Consider the following 15,939-nt stretch of genomic DNA (forward strand, 5'->3'; position numbering starts at 1 on the left):
GATGACTCATTTGAAACCAGCAATTTCTGCAGAAATATGCCCTGTTGTTAAAATGGGCGGATCACACACAGCACAAGGGGAGTGTCATGATATAAAGCGAAAGTGTGAACGAAAAGAAATACCGCGGCGACAGCGACGATGGTCTTTACCGGCCTGGTTTTATTTAGTGAACATGTTTTAAGTCACTACCGAGGTGTCCGATGGCTCTGGTTTCACTGGCTTTCCCCGTCTGCGTTATGATAGTATGTTGGTCTCAATTATCCAGCAGCGGTAAGTGCAAACAAATTTCAACTCGACAGAGTACGCTCCAGAAAGTGCTTTAAACTGCGCATGCCGCAATTTGTTTTGTTTATAGTTTATCGCTTATTTAATCAGTGATTAAATTTGATCACCTTCAAAGACAAGTCGTTCAAATAGAAGGCATAAACTCGCACACGTCAGCGTTTTACGGTGAGATATGTCGGAGGGGGATAATTGCTTATTGAAGACATACCTGCGGCTTGATTTGTGTTTTGTTTATTTTTGGTAAATCATTGTTTCTCGCCGTCTCCGTATCGTAAATCTTCATAGTGAAACCTAAATGCTGAAAGTCGCAAGTGTGTATCGTTATGAATCCTGCTAAATTTTTGACTTAGAAGCGGGGTTGACCTGATGTGTATGTGATGGTGTAAAAGTTTTTATTGACGACATCAGGTTACCATTAGTACATTGCTAGAAGTTAGAATTATGGAACTTACGTACACCATTCGCCAAAAAAATACTGGTTATTTTTAATCGTATGGTTTTATTTAAAAAAAATTATCTTTATTATTTTTACAGATAACAGCTGTCCATGTCCAGAAATTCCAAAGTTGAATTTAACAAACCTCCCACAACAAGGCTGCTTCAAAATACATGACCGTTTTCGCTACAAATGTATGGATGGTTACCTGAGAAAAGCGGGAACCTCAACTTTAATCAAATGCGAAAATCCTGGAGCACAGTGGAGCAAACCATCGCTGGTGTGTATACGTAAGTATTATTTGCTGGTATATTTCTTAACACCAAAGATGAAAACATCTCTCTATCCACACACATGTAAACCGGTACATTGTTACGAGGTCCCAAACACAGCTGAATGGTTCAAAGAGGCTTCTCTTCTCTTGAAGTTCCAAGCTGAGGTCATTTGGAAACAGCGGTACTGCGGCTTGTTGCTTTTCTTTTTCCCTTTTAGTTTAAAAAGTTCCACTTGGTTAACTTTCAAGTATTCACATTAGATTTGGCCTTGGGGGGGAGGATTACAAATCCAGTATCCATGAACCCATATTTGTTATAACTCTAGATTCTTGGATTACAGCTAATGGTTGCTAATAGTGCTGACAGTCTGAATTTTGAGTGCTCAGAAGTAGTAGTACTGGTATTATCATAACATGAATCCATTACCATTATCACTTTGAAAAGTGGGAGCTGTTATGTTCAGTCATTACCCCAGGGGATGACTGAATTGCTAGGTAACCCTGAAAGTCTGCTCTTGGATGAATGGGTGGAGAGGGTTTATAGAAGGCCAGCCCCTACATGCGTTCCCTGGAGGAACTTAAAATATTAATACAGAGCATAGGCTGGTGCCTGGTATCTGTGGCACAACCGAAGGATGTCTGATTATCGGTGGATTATTTAGTCTTTGTCTGTCTCTGGCTGAATAAAAGTCACACTAGCCTCTGTTTACTGATAAAACCTCAACAGTACTGACAGCCCCGTGTGTCAAGATGGTTCGGTTCAAACCAGCCGACTAAACCATCCCACGCTCTGTAGTACACTGGCACGCCCTCCCTTCCGATTTATCAAATGTAGAGTCATACTAGAACTGTTGACGTCAGGTGTCTGGCTGGAAGTCTGAAATTTACAAGAGATAAGAGAATGCAATGGTTCCTTTTCGGGTGCAGTGGAAAGCCACCCACATGTGCTTTGTTTTTGTGTTGTCACAGCTGATAACTGTGAGCAGTTTCCTTTTTAGACTCTAGCTTGGCGCAAAGGTGACATTATCTACTGTAAAAGGAAATGAGTGAATATTTCGCATGCACCTGTTTCTACACACCACAAACATTTATTCACCTGCTAGGAAACAGATTTGATGAAAGATTGTCTATAGACTCAAAACATTGGATGGAAGGAGCACTTTTAAGGTTCCATGAAAGAAGGACATGAGAAAGGGAGAGCAGGGGAAGGACATTTAGTAATTTAGGGGATCCAGAGGATTAGTAAGGAGGAAGTGAGTGCAGTGGACTTTTTGAGACACTGTGTAACACAATTAGACAATGCTTAAGGAATGAAGAAGTGCACTGGTGCTGATATCTATTTTTACAAGACTGGCAGTGATGTGCAGTTATAGTGGGGATAAAATGTCACTTGCCCTGGGTCTTGTACCCAGACTTATGTTTTATGGGTTTGATTTTTTTTTTTTTTTTAAATTCTGTTTATCATGCATGTGGAGATGAGTATCTGATGCTTTTCAGTCTCTATTTTTGCCTTTGGTTCTTTATTCTGTTTCTCCAGTTTTGTCTCATGGTCATCCTTCTGCAAGTATGCATGGCTGAGTCTTTGTCATTTCCAGTTTTTACTCTGTCTCTTGTGCTTTGTATTTGTTTTGACTTTCCTAGTTGCCTTCTTGCTGATTATACTCACAATGTGTACCACTCTTAGCCTCATTAGCTGTCCACGTTTCCTGCTGTCGTCCCACAAGGCTTTGTAGAAAGAGCACTATAGATACACTGTTTTCTTGGAGAGTGCTGATGGAGAAGTATATAAAAAGTCAAAAGAAGTTGTACTGTCTCTAATCTAGTGAAAGCATAAGGTTGGTGCTTCATGAGGAAGTCAGAAGTAGCAGAGGAAAAATCTGAGGGTGATGCAGCAACAAAGGAGGTCATTGTCGAGATGGGGTTACATCAGGGACCAGCTCTTGGGTGCTTCTTGTTTGCTATGATAATGACGAGTGAGGTCAGACATGAGTCTGTGTGGACTAGAATGTTCACATCGCGATCTTTAGTGGGAGCAGGAAGCAGGTTTAAGAGAGCCTGGAGAAGTAAAGGAAGGAAAGTCAATAGAACCAAGACACGGTACATGTATGTAAATGAGAGGGAGATTGTTGGAAAGCTGAGTATGCAAAGAGGGAATGTAGATGCCTTTTTAAATGTCTATTGTCAACCATCCAAAACAACGAACATTGCGCAAGAGAGGAGAAGAAAATGCAGGCAAAGTGGAACAGATGGAGACCAGTATCGGGTTGATTTGTGACAGACAGATGTGCAGAGCAGTGCATCATGGGAATGCAGTGAAGTGAAGAACTTTAATGCAAAGTAAAAGGGATTTGACTGTCTACCTGTAGAACACCCTGGACATGGGGAATAGTTGGATCTTAGTCAAGTCTATAATACTTTCAGCCAGAATGCGGTGATAATAGATTTATAATCTATAATAGATCTCTGATCCATACAGTACTTTCTTTCTTTCTTTCTTTTTTTTCTTTTAAGCTTTCCCACTTTAATTTTATTTATTTATTTATTTTTTTTTTTAAATGCATCTCTTGTATTTCTTTGTCATGTTTCAGCTGACCCAAGGATAACCACAACACAACCACCAAAAGCAACAAGTACAACAACAACAGGTAAGCGTCTGTCTAAGGAAAATGGTGTTTGCCATACTTTGCTGACATGTGTGCTTAATGATGGTTTGGTTTTGCAGAGAGTCACACTGATATTTCCTCTTACTCCGTCAGTACTTCCGCTATCAGTAAGTTCTCTATTTGCATGATTGTGACGATCAAAAACCGTGACCTATAACCACTACTAATAAACTAAAAGGAAACTAAATGTCTCAACGGTGTGACAGTAATACTAATATTAGAGCCATGTATAGTGTCTGTGTATATATTACTCATTTTACTTTTATCACCCATTTTTTACACCTTCTTATGGAACAAAAACAAACCCCAGTACCTGCAGCCATCAGGCTTCTTAATTCTCATACAAATGGCAGATGAACTAAGACACATGAATTTCCTTTTAGTTTAACCCTCTCGAGGCAGGCATTGCCGATTTGCAACAGTTAAAAACTAACAACCTGATTACCCCACATACATATTTTCTGAGGTTTTTTTTTTTTAAATTTTTTTTTTAATATAACTCAGAAGTACCACTGCAGGACTTGGTTGTGCATTAGCAACAAAAAGTTAAATTTGAGCCTGAGAGGGTTAAGTTATTATTCTTATTGATATATTGCAGTGTTACAGGTTGGAATGTTCAAACTAGTAGATGTAACATGGGCTATTTAAGTGTACAGTGAGCAAATGGTCCTAAAAGACGACATTTGAACTGGGTAATTTGGGTGAAATGACTCTCAAAGTAATCCAGGAGGTGTTGCAGTGCAGCTACTATTAAAGGAAATGGTTTACTGTAGTGAAACCTCAAGTCCTACAGCAACACAAAAAGATTTGATCTGTAGAAAATCTGCTTTGAATGACATCAAGAAATTTAGTTTTATTTCTTTATTTATGATTTTTAGCATCATGGAAATGAAGCGCATCTGTTCTTGTCAAATCAAAATGTATCCAGTAACAGAAACTTCTGGTAGTGTTCCCATGGTTAGTTCCTTTAATCATTATAGTTCAACACAGCTCAGCTAAGCAACCAGACAATCTTGATATCATAATCACCGCTTCAAGAACTAACTTTTGCAAATTATGGGACTTGGTTTGGGCCCTTACTAACAGTAAAGTAAAAATGCCCCAGCTCCTATGAGTCATTCATTTCACAGCAGTTGTCATGCTCAGATTAACTGTAAATGATCAGTGGGGCAGTTTACATTTCTGCTGTGTACATCTGTGGCTGTGAACCCCCACCCCTCCCCTTATTTGTTATTTGCATATTTGTCATGCTTGCATGTTTCAGATCATCACACAAATCTAAGTGTTAGACAAACTTAAGCCTGGAAAGCCAGTTTTGTTTTTTGGTTGTTGTTGTTGGGGTTTTTTTGTTTGTTTGTTTGTTTTGTTTGTTTTTTTTTTCTTAATGATTTCTTAAATCATTTTCAGAGTGCACTTGAGCTTCATGGCATGAATTTCCTGGACATTCTCCTACAGGAGTTTCTGACTGAGAGAATAATTGTTTCAGTCAATTATGGCAAGTTGTTCAAATTCTGAAGAAGCAAAGTAGACAGGGATCATTGCACTACCATATGACTGTTGGTATGATGTTCTTTTCATGAAGTGCTTTGTTAGCTGTATTCCAGATGTAATGAAATCCAAACCTCAACCCTTTGTCTCATCAGTCCATTGACTATTTACTCAAACAAAAAAAACTTAAAGTTTTTTTTTTTTGTTTTTTTTTTTTTGTTTTTTACTTGTTGGTACTGAATCATGAACACTGACATTAACTGAGGCAAGTGTGGCCTGCATTTTCTTTTTTCTTTTTTTTTTCTTTTTTTTCTTTTTTTTTGTAAATGTTGGGGCTTTTTGTAGTTTTGTCTCCTGGATGAGCAGCCAGTGGGCTCTTGGGGGTAATTTTGGTAGGCTCACCACTCCATGATGGTTTCTTTAGGGTTGGCATGATGTGTTGCTTTTTGACATCTACTTCACTTTGTCAGACAGGATCTGCTTGAGTGATTTCTTTAACAGATATGACCGTAATCATGCCCAGGTGTGTTTAGTGAAATTTAACTCAAGCTTTCCAAAAAATGTGGTTAGTCATAGGTAACTTGTTTAGTCATTCATGACTAAGTGATAGTCATGAATGAGTGAGGACAATTCATCTGGGAGCAACAAATACAACTCCAGCTCCTCTTAACATTTTGTTTAACAAAATGTTAATTTCCATTACTAGGGGCGATTGTGGCTCAAGAGTTGGGAGTTCGCCTTGTAATTGGAAGGTTGCCGGTTCGAGCCCCAGCTTGGACAGTCTCGGTCGTTGTCCTTGGGCAAGACACTTCACCCGTTGCCTACTGGTGGTGGTCAGAGGGCCCGGTGGCGCCAGTGTCCGGCAGCCTCGCCTCTGTCAGTGCGCCCCAGGGTGGCTGTGGCTACAATGTAGCTGCCATCACCAGTGTGTGAATGTGTGTGTGTGAATGGGTGGATGACTGATTGTGTAAAGCGCTTTGGGGTCCTTAGGGACTAGTAAAAGCGCTATATAAATACAGGCCATTTACTAATATTAAATGGTGGCTGGGGAGAGGGAGGTCTGGGCTTCTTTGCGTGGGCTGCTGCCCCTGCAACCTGCAGGGGCAGTGGAAGAAAATGGACTGATAGATAACATTAAATCCTGCATGTATTTTTCAGCTATTGTAATATACGTGGCATGTTGAAGCTAACTAATGTAAAATCAAACACAGTATAACACTCCATGCATGCTTGAAGATAGTTATGGGGTTTTAGTTTGGGATAATGGAACAAACGCATGTTTCATAACAGAGGGATAATTCGTGCTACAACTAATCTTAGCAGTGAGAGATGTGGTCAGGGTTTTTATAGTATTAATAGAGGTGGGTTTTTTCTTCTCAGCAACAGCTTCTACTGCCCAGATGATGCAGAATTCAAGCACAGTGCTTGAACAAGGAACCAGTACACAGACAACCACCCACGGTAAAGAACTTAAATCATACGTACTTTCTCAGTTAGCTTCTGCTGAGCTGTTGCTTTCAAGTGTGCCAGCTGAAATGTTGCTACTGACGCCCAAAGTCATGATTAACCTCATCCACCAGACTGCTTATAGGGACTCTTGTGTTCAGTGGCTCTGTCTCATACTTGCTGTCAAACATGGTGGTGCAGAGAGGTGATGATTTGGGCTTGTTTCCTAGTGATTTAGTTGACCATGAGCCCCACTATATACTAAAGTATTCTACAGTCAAATATGAGGCCATTTGTCTCACAGCTCTGTTCACATGGAGTCAGGGCAGTGATCCCAGGCATAGCTGCTGAGGTCTGCAATGACCCAGACCTCAGCCTGACTGAAAGGCTGTGGCACAACTTGAGAATACTATGAATAAACAAATGGTTGCAAACCCGAATGAAATAAAGCAACATTGTAAAGAAGAGTGGGGCAAACTTCCTCCTCAAGGATGCGAGTCTGATTTTTTTCAAGTTATTGCTGCTAAAGATGGTTCTACAAGCTACTAAATTATGGGGTTTATTTGGTCTTTCCCCACTGTACTCTCCTTCAAGCCTTTTGACACCTTTATCACTAAAATGGGCACCCTCTACAATATAAATATATTTTTGTCATTTAATCAGCTCTGCTTGAGACCAAGAGGGACATGAGAAGGGACTGTTCAGATATGAGATGCTTTTCTAGCACCTAATGGCTCACCAGACGTTGAATGTAAAACAAACTACTTCTGAGCCAGAAGTAGCCCTTCAGAATCTAATCTGCTTTGTTTTATCTGTGACCACATGATGTCAAAGTAAGATGGTTACGCCAAGGAACTGTACTGGTTCTTGAGGTGTGTGTGTGTGTGTGTGTGTGTGTGTGTGTGTGTGTGTGTGTGTGTGTGTGTGTGTGTGTGAGTGAGAGTCAAACTGTGCACACTTATAGGACCGTCATCATATATAAACATCCTGTAGTCTTCACTGCCTAAACCCTCAATTTGTAAGTATGAATAATACAGGCCAGTAATCAAACACAAACGTTGTGTGATCTTGAAGATACAAACTGGACGCTTTAGTAATCCATGCAGTGTGGACATGTTTCGTTAGAACTACTGAAAGCTAACGAAATCTGTCTGACTCAAAGTGTCAATGTGGTTAAAAAAATGTGGTAAAATCTGGCGTCTTCAATGCTACGCTTGCCACATTGCTGCTAAAATTTCAATAGAAACTGTTGACAAATTTCTTTGAAACCACTTTTAGTAATTCGGTCACCTATAGAAAGAAATCAGCTGTTCAATTTTATTTATATAGCGCCAAATCACAACATAAGTCGCCTCAAGGTGCTTCATAGATGCAGAGAAAAACCCAACAATCATATGACCCCCTATGAGCAGCACTTTGGTAACAGTGGGAAGGAAGGTTCCAAGCCACCAAGTCCAGATTATGTAAATGGACTGGTTCTTATATAGCGCTTTTCTACTCATCTGAGCACTCAATGCGCTTTACACAACTTGTGCGTTCACACAAGCACATTTTTTTTCTAAGTGCTTTATAGCTAACACACACACACACTCTCATACTCCGATGGATGCATCGGAGAGCAATTTGGGGTTAGTATCTTGCCCAAGGATAGGTGAAAGCAGATGGGTTTAGGCACTCGCAGCTATGCAAGGAATTGGTTAAAATCTCAAATTTAAAAAAAATTGTCTTGTAGCAGAAACTACTTTCTACATTAGTGACATAAGGGACGTCTAGGGATGGGCACTTAATGGACTGTACTGTAAATATGATGTGAAAAGGGAACTGAAGTAGTTTTTGAGGTTTTACATCAACATCTTTAAGAGAATCTACAATGTTGTGATACACAATCATTAGCATCAACAGCACACGTTTGTTTTTATGGTTGGGTGTTGAATAGCACAGTGCTGTTCAAAAGGTTGTTAGCCTTTAGAACTCTGGGTCTTCCTTCCCTGTCATGCTAAAGCCAGGACACGGCACACAAAGTCTGAAACCCAGATCTGTTTCATAACAAACAGCAGCTATATACAGGTCAAACCTCAAAAGCAGTTCCAGTTGAACCTTAACCACAAATGGTGACAGGTGAAAGAGAGCTGTACACTGGAAAGAGTAACTGGTTAAATGGGTGCAGGCCGTGTAACTAAACTCTAAGCAAACAGCAGGTCGGGGGAGAAAAAGATTGTGCATCTCTAGTTGCTGTCCTTCCAAAGGAAAGGTTTTATGAAAATAATTTAGGAGGAACTGAAACCGAAACTGGGCAGGTGCCATCTAAGGTTTTAATACCAAGGTCAAAGTCTTAGGCAGAGGTGAATCAGCCTTTCTCTGCACTTGAAACTGGACTTTAAAAAGGGAATTGTACAATACCTGGGCTGCAGGACTCTGATGCCCTCAGCATATAAAATCATGTAATGGATGATATTTTTGCTAATGCTGGTTCACAGGATATTATCAAAGTGCTTGAGAAATAAGTCTGGGCTTCTGAAGCCATCTTTGAAACTTCTCTGGGCTATATAAAGACGATATCTAAATGAATTTCAATATTTTTTTTTTTTTTTTTTTGTGATCACAGGCTCAAGTTTCAAAACTAGGGCTTCATTAACATAAAAAGTAAAAAAAATCATACTTTGACATAAATGTGTGTGGGTTGGTTTTTTTTTGTTTGTTTGTTTTTTAAAGCAGTACAGATATCATTGCAAAAACAACAGCTGAAGCTGCTAATGTGCCGTCTCTTCCATTGAGTCCAGACAGCTGTCATTGCAGTATTTATATAAGCAGTTATTTAAAGGGGACCTATACTATTCTTTATCGTAAATGCTGTAACACTAGTTAATTATCATATTAAACACAATAATTTCTGAGAGCTAATAGTTCGATTGCTGTTCAAGTACTAAGACTCTTTGCAAAAAGCCAAACAAAAAGGACGACAAAAATCATTTGACTTTGAAATGGTGACACAGCTATTTACATGTAACCATTTACTCTGTTAAAAATGTATGAAGAAATACTAGTGTTAAGTGAGGCTTTCTAAAGGAAAAACACTGTTGCATTGGGAGCTCCCCCTGCTGGGCAGATGCAGTAACTGTCCACGCCTGAATCTGCAGATTACCAAAAGAATGAAACTCAGGAGAATCAATTGTGATGAACCAAGGATCGTTTGTTTGAGAAATGTCAGCAGACTTTCAAAGAGTTATCAAAGTCAAGACATATATTGAACTGGTTAGCTGTTACAGAAGGATGTGTATGTTTGGATTTCAGCTGATAAGCCTGTGAAATAAAGCATAGGTTATATAAGCCATAAATGCAATGGGGTTTGTTTGTGTTTGTTTTGTGTTTTTATTAAAACACAAGCACTGCCACCCAACCTTACCCCACCTTGTGGTAATTTACTAAGTGGTACATAAAGCATAACCTTTTGATATCTGCTTTTCCCCCAGCATTTCACAAAGCCGCATGTACATGCATAAGAAACTTTTCAGGCATGACACTGATTACGTCTTTTTACCTTTACAATTGCACTAATTTGTATAAATTTTATTTTGTACTGGAAAAGCAGAACCTGTGATGGAGACAACAGGACAGACTGACACAATAAAGAACGCCACTCATTCTGCGCTTGAAATTGGTAAGCTTCAACGGTGTTATTATTTCTTATCTGAGATCTCATTTAATACACTGATCAGCCATAACATATTTTAGAACCACTAGCAGGTGGTGTGAATAACACTGATTATCTCTTCATCATTGCACTTGTTATGTGGCATATATTAGTGAGCAAGTAGGAACATCAAGCATCTGTGGGATGTGTGGATCAAACTTTAATCCACGCAGGCCCCACTGTGATACATCCAAAGGAAGTCTAGTAAAGTAAGGACTGCTTTGGTAGCAAAAGGAAGCAGGTGGTCATAATGGTCTGCGAGTGTCTGTGTATTATTTGTAAGTCAGTGATGCAACTTCTCGATGGACAAGCAGGGAGTCCCTTGAGGCTAAACGCTGTTTGTGAAGCAAGACGTTTTAGAAATGCTGAAGGCCACAGAGCAGACTCGCAGTGTGGATTCCCTCATTGATGTTTAGGACGGTACATTCTCTGAGATTGTTTGAAAACACTTAACTCACAAAGCAGACTTGGAATTGTTGTATTTAATGAGATGCAGTCATGTTATACCTCTTTTCAGTGAAGAAACTGAATCAGAGCACATTAAGGATTTTCTCTCCCATTTGCAGACGCTGCAACAACCACAGCGGCAACAGTCATCACTGTTTTACTGGTGACTCTTTGTACTGCAGGGATAGTCTTACTGTATCAAAGGTAAAAACAAAATGACTTTTTTGGATTGTCTTTCTATATACTCATTGTTTTGCAGTTGGCTGGTTTTAATCCATTTCAATCCTGATTGTCCTTTTTGTCTCAGGAGGCGAAGAGAGCACACCCCAGTGAACCAAGACCCAGAGGAGCTGTGCACACTGAATGCATGAGTCCTCGCCCACCTGCAGTGGACCAGTAAAAGACACTGACTTTGTTGCGGTTGCAGAGAGCTGCAGCAGTGTTTTACCAAAAGCAACATCCCACTACAGTGAAGAATAGACTCTTACCTCCACGTAGGACTGGTTGTCATCAGTGCCTGATAACCCATTTGAACTTCTGTGGACGTCATCCCAAAGAATCACAGCCATGTTAATATGGCAGTGCAAGAGGCTCAATCTGTAACTTTCATCTTAACAGCTTTCTAGCTTCACATTACCAAAAAACAACTCTATAGGAACTTTATCATTCACATCCCTCTGGGTCAACCATTGCTCTGGTGCTATGGTGGGAAATGTTTGATTTCTATTTCTTTTATTTATTATTCAGATCTCATGAAAATACTAAAACTGATAATGAGTTACTCAGACTAAATGTTGTCTCTAGCCAGGCATTGATGCAATGTATTGCTTTGTCACAGAGATTAACTGTGTTAATACTTTCCTATCTTCAGTATCAATCAGGCTAGATGGACACAAGCAGACCAAATTATTTGTTCAATTTTCTGCAGAGTATTATTTCGGCCAGTAACAACATGTCTTTTGGAGCTGCTACGCTTTCTGCTCAAACATTCAGTAATTTGTGTGGGTCCTTATTTATACCTGGCTTTTAGCCCCTTAGAGAAACGATCACTGCCCACTTTGTTAGCTATGCCTGTTTGTTAAGTCAGGCAAGTCTGATTTGTCTGACCGAAGTACATCAAGTTTTACTTGGGTATGGAGATTGATCTTAAAGGAGAAGCTAAATTATTTATTACATGTTACTGTGAATGGAAAAAGGAAATGCAGTAAGATATGAACTACAGTAAGGAGATCACATTTTGCCTTTTTTTTTTTTTTTTAAATATATATATTGCAGTCTTCTATATCTATATACATCTATCTCTATCTCTAGATAGATATAGAGATATACACACACACTCTGTTTTTAAATTCTGCATTGATGAATCATGTAATCAAGGCTTTTAATTGTTTAATAAAGTATTTATTGATGGATTAGTAGTGGTATTCTCTGGTAACATATCAAATATTTTATCAACATAGAAGTAATTATAAAGTCATTAGAAAGTGATTTACAGCTTTATTTCATGGACTGACTTTCCTGGTCTTCCATATACTGTGCTTACCCTCCTTGTGAAGGGCGTTCATGAGCATCATGTGGTAGTCAATGCAGTCTTCCCTTGTGTAGATAAGCTACACAAGGGAAGACTGCAGTGCCCACTGGACCTTGTTGAGCAGTGGTTGCTTGTACTTGAAGTATAATCCTCGGACTAGTTAGTGTTGAAAAGTAATTTACATACTGCAATATTCTAATATTTCAAGTATTTTATTTTCTGGGCTGTTTTTGGTTTGGTTTTGGGGTTTTTTTTTGTTTTTGTGTGCACAGACGCCACTGTGCACACACTGCTGCAGTTAGCATATTATCATATCATGCATAAAAAGCGCAAGGTCACAAATGTAAGACTTTGCATTTGTGACAGCATTAAAACAAACTGTGTGAACTGACACAATCCTCTCAAGTTTTGATCAAATGTATGCATTCTAGAACTAAATATATGACCAAAGTGCATGAGATATTCTTCTGTGCCAGACAATCACTGATGAAGGCAACAAGCTGAAACGCGTTAGTCAATTATTAAAGTTGTTCATCTTCCCTTAAGTATTGCTGGAGTTCCTGCATTGTGAATTCTTTCATCCTCTCCATGCACCTTGGAAGTAGGTGAAGTTGTGCCAGAAATTTTTGCAATCATTGTCTATTTCCCAGAATGCTCCAAATTGCAATACCGCATTCTTTCAAGAGCAGTAATTTTCTGCTTCGCTGTTGCTGACAGCTTATTTTTACCTGCTCAGTTGGCGTTACAGCCAAAATAATGACTAACCGCATCCTTTCCAACGTGCTTATGAACTCACCTCTTCGTCCTCTTCAAGACCAAGAGAAGATAACTGGAACATTCATCATCAGATGACCTTTCAGAGCTTAACCACCATATCGAGGACAGATAAACATGGGTAGTTAAGGAAGTCATCAAAGCAGTTTAACAAAACACTGACAATTAACAGTTAGTAGCATCCAGAAATAATTCATCTTTCTGCCTTAAAAGCACCACAGATGAAACACAAACACCTATAAAAGGAATTTCAAGGGCATCCCATAGGCCAAATATGCCCTGCTAATGAGTCTAAGCTATGAATGGTGTGTATTCTTTAGAAAAGCAGTGTGAAGTCAAAGTGAAGCCTCACCTTGAGCTAGCTAGCTGAGCTATATCTTGTTTTTAGATTTTAGCTCTTAAGTCTCTAAAGAAAGGCATGTATCTGAGGTTTCACATGCTTATCTAACACACTGCTCTAATAACAGAGTTAACACTGCCACAGAGCCTTGCTGCTAATTTGTGGTCATTTACTGACACCATAGACTGTGGGGGATTTTCCGGCAGAAAACGAGATAGTGAGAAGAACATCTGTGCACTCCAGTGTGATCTAAATGGTCAAAGTCTTTCTTGTAACTCAATCTTGGCCGCAGTGCTTTACCAAAGGTAAAGACGAACTTATTTTCACTTTGATCTTAATCTCTTCATCATTATTGTTTATTCTTGTTTGCCACATTTCTAAGTATCGTGAGTTTTAGTTCCTCGTTTATCAGTTTACGGTTATTTTCATGAATATTCTGCGTTAAGCTTATTTTGTACAGTCTGTTGTTGTTGTTTTCTTATTCTTTCCATTAGTTTTCTCTGTGACAGGTTTGCATGTTTCAGTCTGTCATCCCTGATTTGTTCACATTGTGTTCCCCAGCCTCATCACATTTTGTATTTATTTTCTCTCTCTCTCCCTTGTCCTTTGTTGAGTTGCCCAACATACTTGTGTGCCTTCATAGTGTTTCCGCTCCTTGAGTTAGCTGTATATGTATTACTTGTGGCTTCTGGTTATTTGTTTCCCCTAGCGTTCCTTCCTGCTTTCGGACCATGTAAGCCTTTGCACTATTTAGCATTAAATACCCCCCCTCCCAGATTTTTTTTAGACTAGGACACGCTGCAGGCACAGCACAGAATCCCACTGAGTTTCATTATAGTCTTTGATGTTTACGCTGAAGCACTTGAAAGATTCACAAAGCCATCATGTCTGATAAAATGCCATATTATATGTGTTATTTTCTGTGGAGAAAATGAGAATGAGAGGAGTACGTGGGTAGAAATTGATGTTCAGTATTTTCTCTTATTAGCAGGACCTTCTAAAGCAGCAACGCTGGCATCCATCTCTGTCATTGTTTTACTGGTGATTCTCTGCTCTTTGGGCATCATCGCCTTAATGTATCAAAGGTATAAGAAAATGTTTGGATAACAGCGAGCTTGCATGAATTTTGTCATGCACCCATCATGTTACAGTTAATTGTTTTTTAATCAATCTCATTGCCATTTCTCCCTTTTGTAACTCAGGAAGTCAAAAAAGCACATCCCAGTGCAGACGCCAGATGAAGTAAAACCCATGAATCCTGGCTCATCTGAAGTGGACTCGTAGATACTGTAGTACCCTGTGGCTTTCCCACTGACTCTTACCCTCACATAGAACTGGACTCTGGTCAGATGGTGTTTGTCACAGCCTAATAACTTCCAACAACACCATTCCCAAATCATCAGGGCTATCTTGCTATTATTTTAGTTGTTTATATAGCCTAAGAAGCTTAATAAAAAATAAATAAATAAAAAAAGACTACTCAGTTGTGATAGGTTTGTAGCTTGAACCCATCCGCTGGAACGTTGAAGACAATATAATTACACTGCAAAGCAAGACACAAGTAGGCAAGCTTCTTCATGTTTCTCGTGCACGGGAGAGAACCGGACAGGCACCGTTCCTTCGCTTGACCCCAGTTGCTCTCGTCCATTCTCCCGTACCACTGTTCTTTTATTGAGGTTACATGAATATGCATAAGTTCATTAACATATGACGTCTACACACACACACACAGGCAAGGTACTCTTTGTGTGTGTGTGTGTGTGTGTGTGTGTGTGTGTGTGTGTGTGGACTGCTGATCAAAGGGTCAAACATCCTTGGTCAGGAAGAGGGTAGCCTCCCCCTCACCCTAGATGGTTCATCCTAGATAACACGGTGAGGAAGTCCTGCAGTTCATCTAAACAAAGAGCACTTAGACTAGAACAGACGCAACTACGTTAATCCTACCATAAAACAATAAGACACGGTATGACCTCTCATGCTCCCAAAGTGCTGTCTAATGCACACAAAGTTTGCAGACTATCAAGGATCAAAACCTCTACCAATCTACAACTAATTACAAAACTCTAAGCATATATAAGTAAATATTTCTAAGCATAAATGACAATCAACAATACAAATCTAACAAGTTGTTTCTGTCCTAGCAGCAGTTTGCTTCTTTTATGTAATAAAAATAAACATAATTAACTCTGTTAAGGCATAATTTTTCTTTTTTTCTTCTTCTTCTGTTTCAACTTATAGTGAAGTTGTTTTACTTAATTCAGCCGCTAAATTGGAGCATTCTTACTTGAGAATGATTAAGTGGTGTTTTAGTGTTTTATCTTCACTACCACCTTGTTAAAGGTACTTCATTCAATTGTTTTTACAAACTAAACTTTCCAGTATCAGATTAAAATCCCAGAGTTTTAGTAAACAGCATCACTTCAGTTGTTATTGTAGTGTGTATTGTGATACATGGAATTAGTAAAGGAGAGAAAGAGTATGAAGATCTTCATCCTGGCAGAGATGAAGACAATCAGATATTCAAGAAAAGGAGATCTGCTAGAAGGACAGCTGTATGGGTATAC

General features: G+C 39.2%; 1 protein-coding gene across 8 annotated transcripts; it reads left to right on the plus strand.

Annotated features, from left to right (window-relative positions):
- Window positions 1-56: 56 nt before the first annotated feature.
- On the plus strand, window positions 57-12,142 carry il15ra (interleukin 15 receptor subunit alpha). 8 transcript variants are annotated; one of them, XM_026146712.1, is made up of 8 exons: window positions 57-270; window positions 820-1,011; window positions 3,584-3,640; window positions 3,718-3,765; window positions 6,527-6,607; window positions 10,179-10,250; window positions 10,850-10,934; window positions 11,038-12,142. In XM_026146712.1, exons 1-8 carry the CDS (start codon window positions 201-203, stop codon window positions 11,099-11,101), a joined length of 669 nt encoding a protein of 222 aa, XP_026002497.1. In that variant the 5' UTR covers window positions 57-200; the 3' UTR covers window positions 11,102-12,142. The 8 variants fall into 8 exon arrangements, with proteins under 8 accessions (XP_026002497.1, XP_026002498.1, XP_026002499.1 ...); XM_026146713.1 differs by having other exon boundaries at window positions 58-270; window positions 10,182-10,250; XM_026146715.1 differs by lacking the exon at window positions 57-270 and adding an exon at window positions 527-596.
- The last annotated feature ends 3,797 nt before the right edge of the window (window positions 12,143-15,939 follow it).

This window comes from Astatotilapia calliptera, chromosome 17 (genome assembly GCF_900246225.1).
Source record: "Astatotilapia calliptera chromosome 17, fAstCal1.2, whole genome shotgun sequence".
Classification (NCBI taxonomy): domain Eukaryota; kingdom Metazoa; phylum Chordata; class Actinopteri; order Cichliformes; family Cichlidae; genus Astatotilapia; species Astatotilapia calliptera.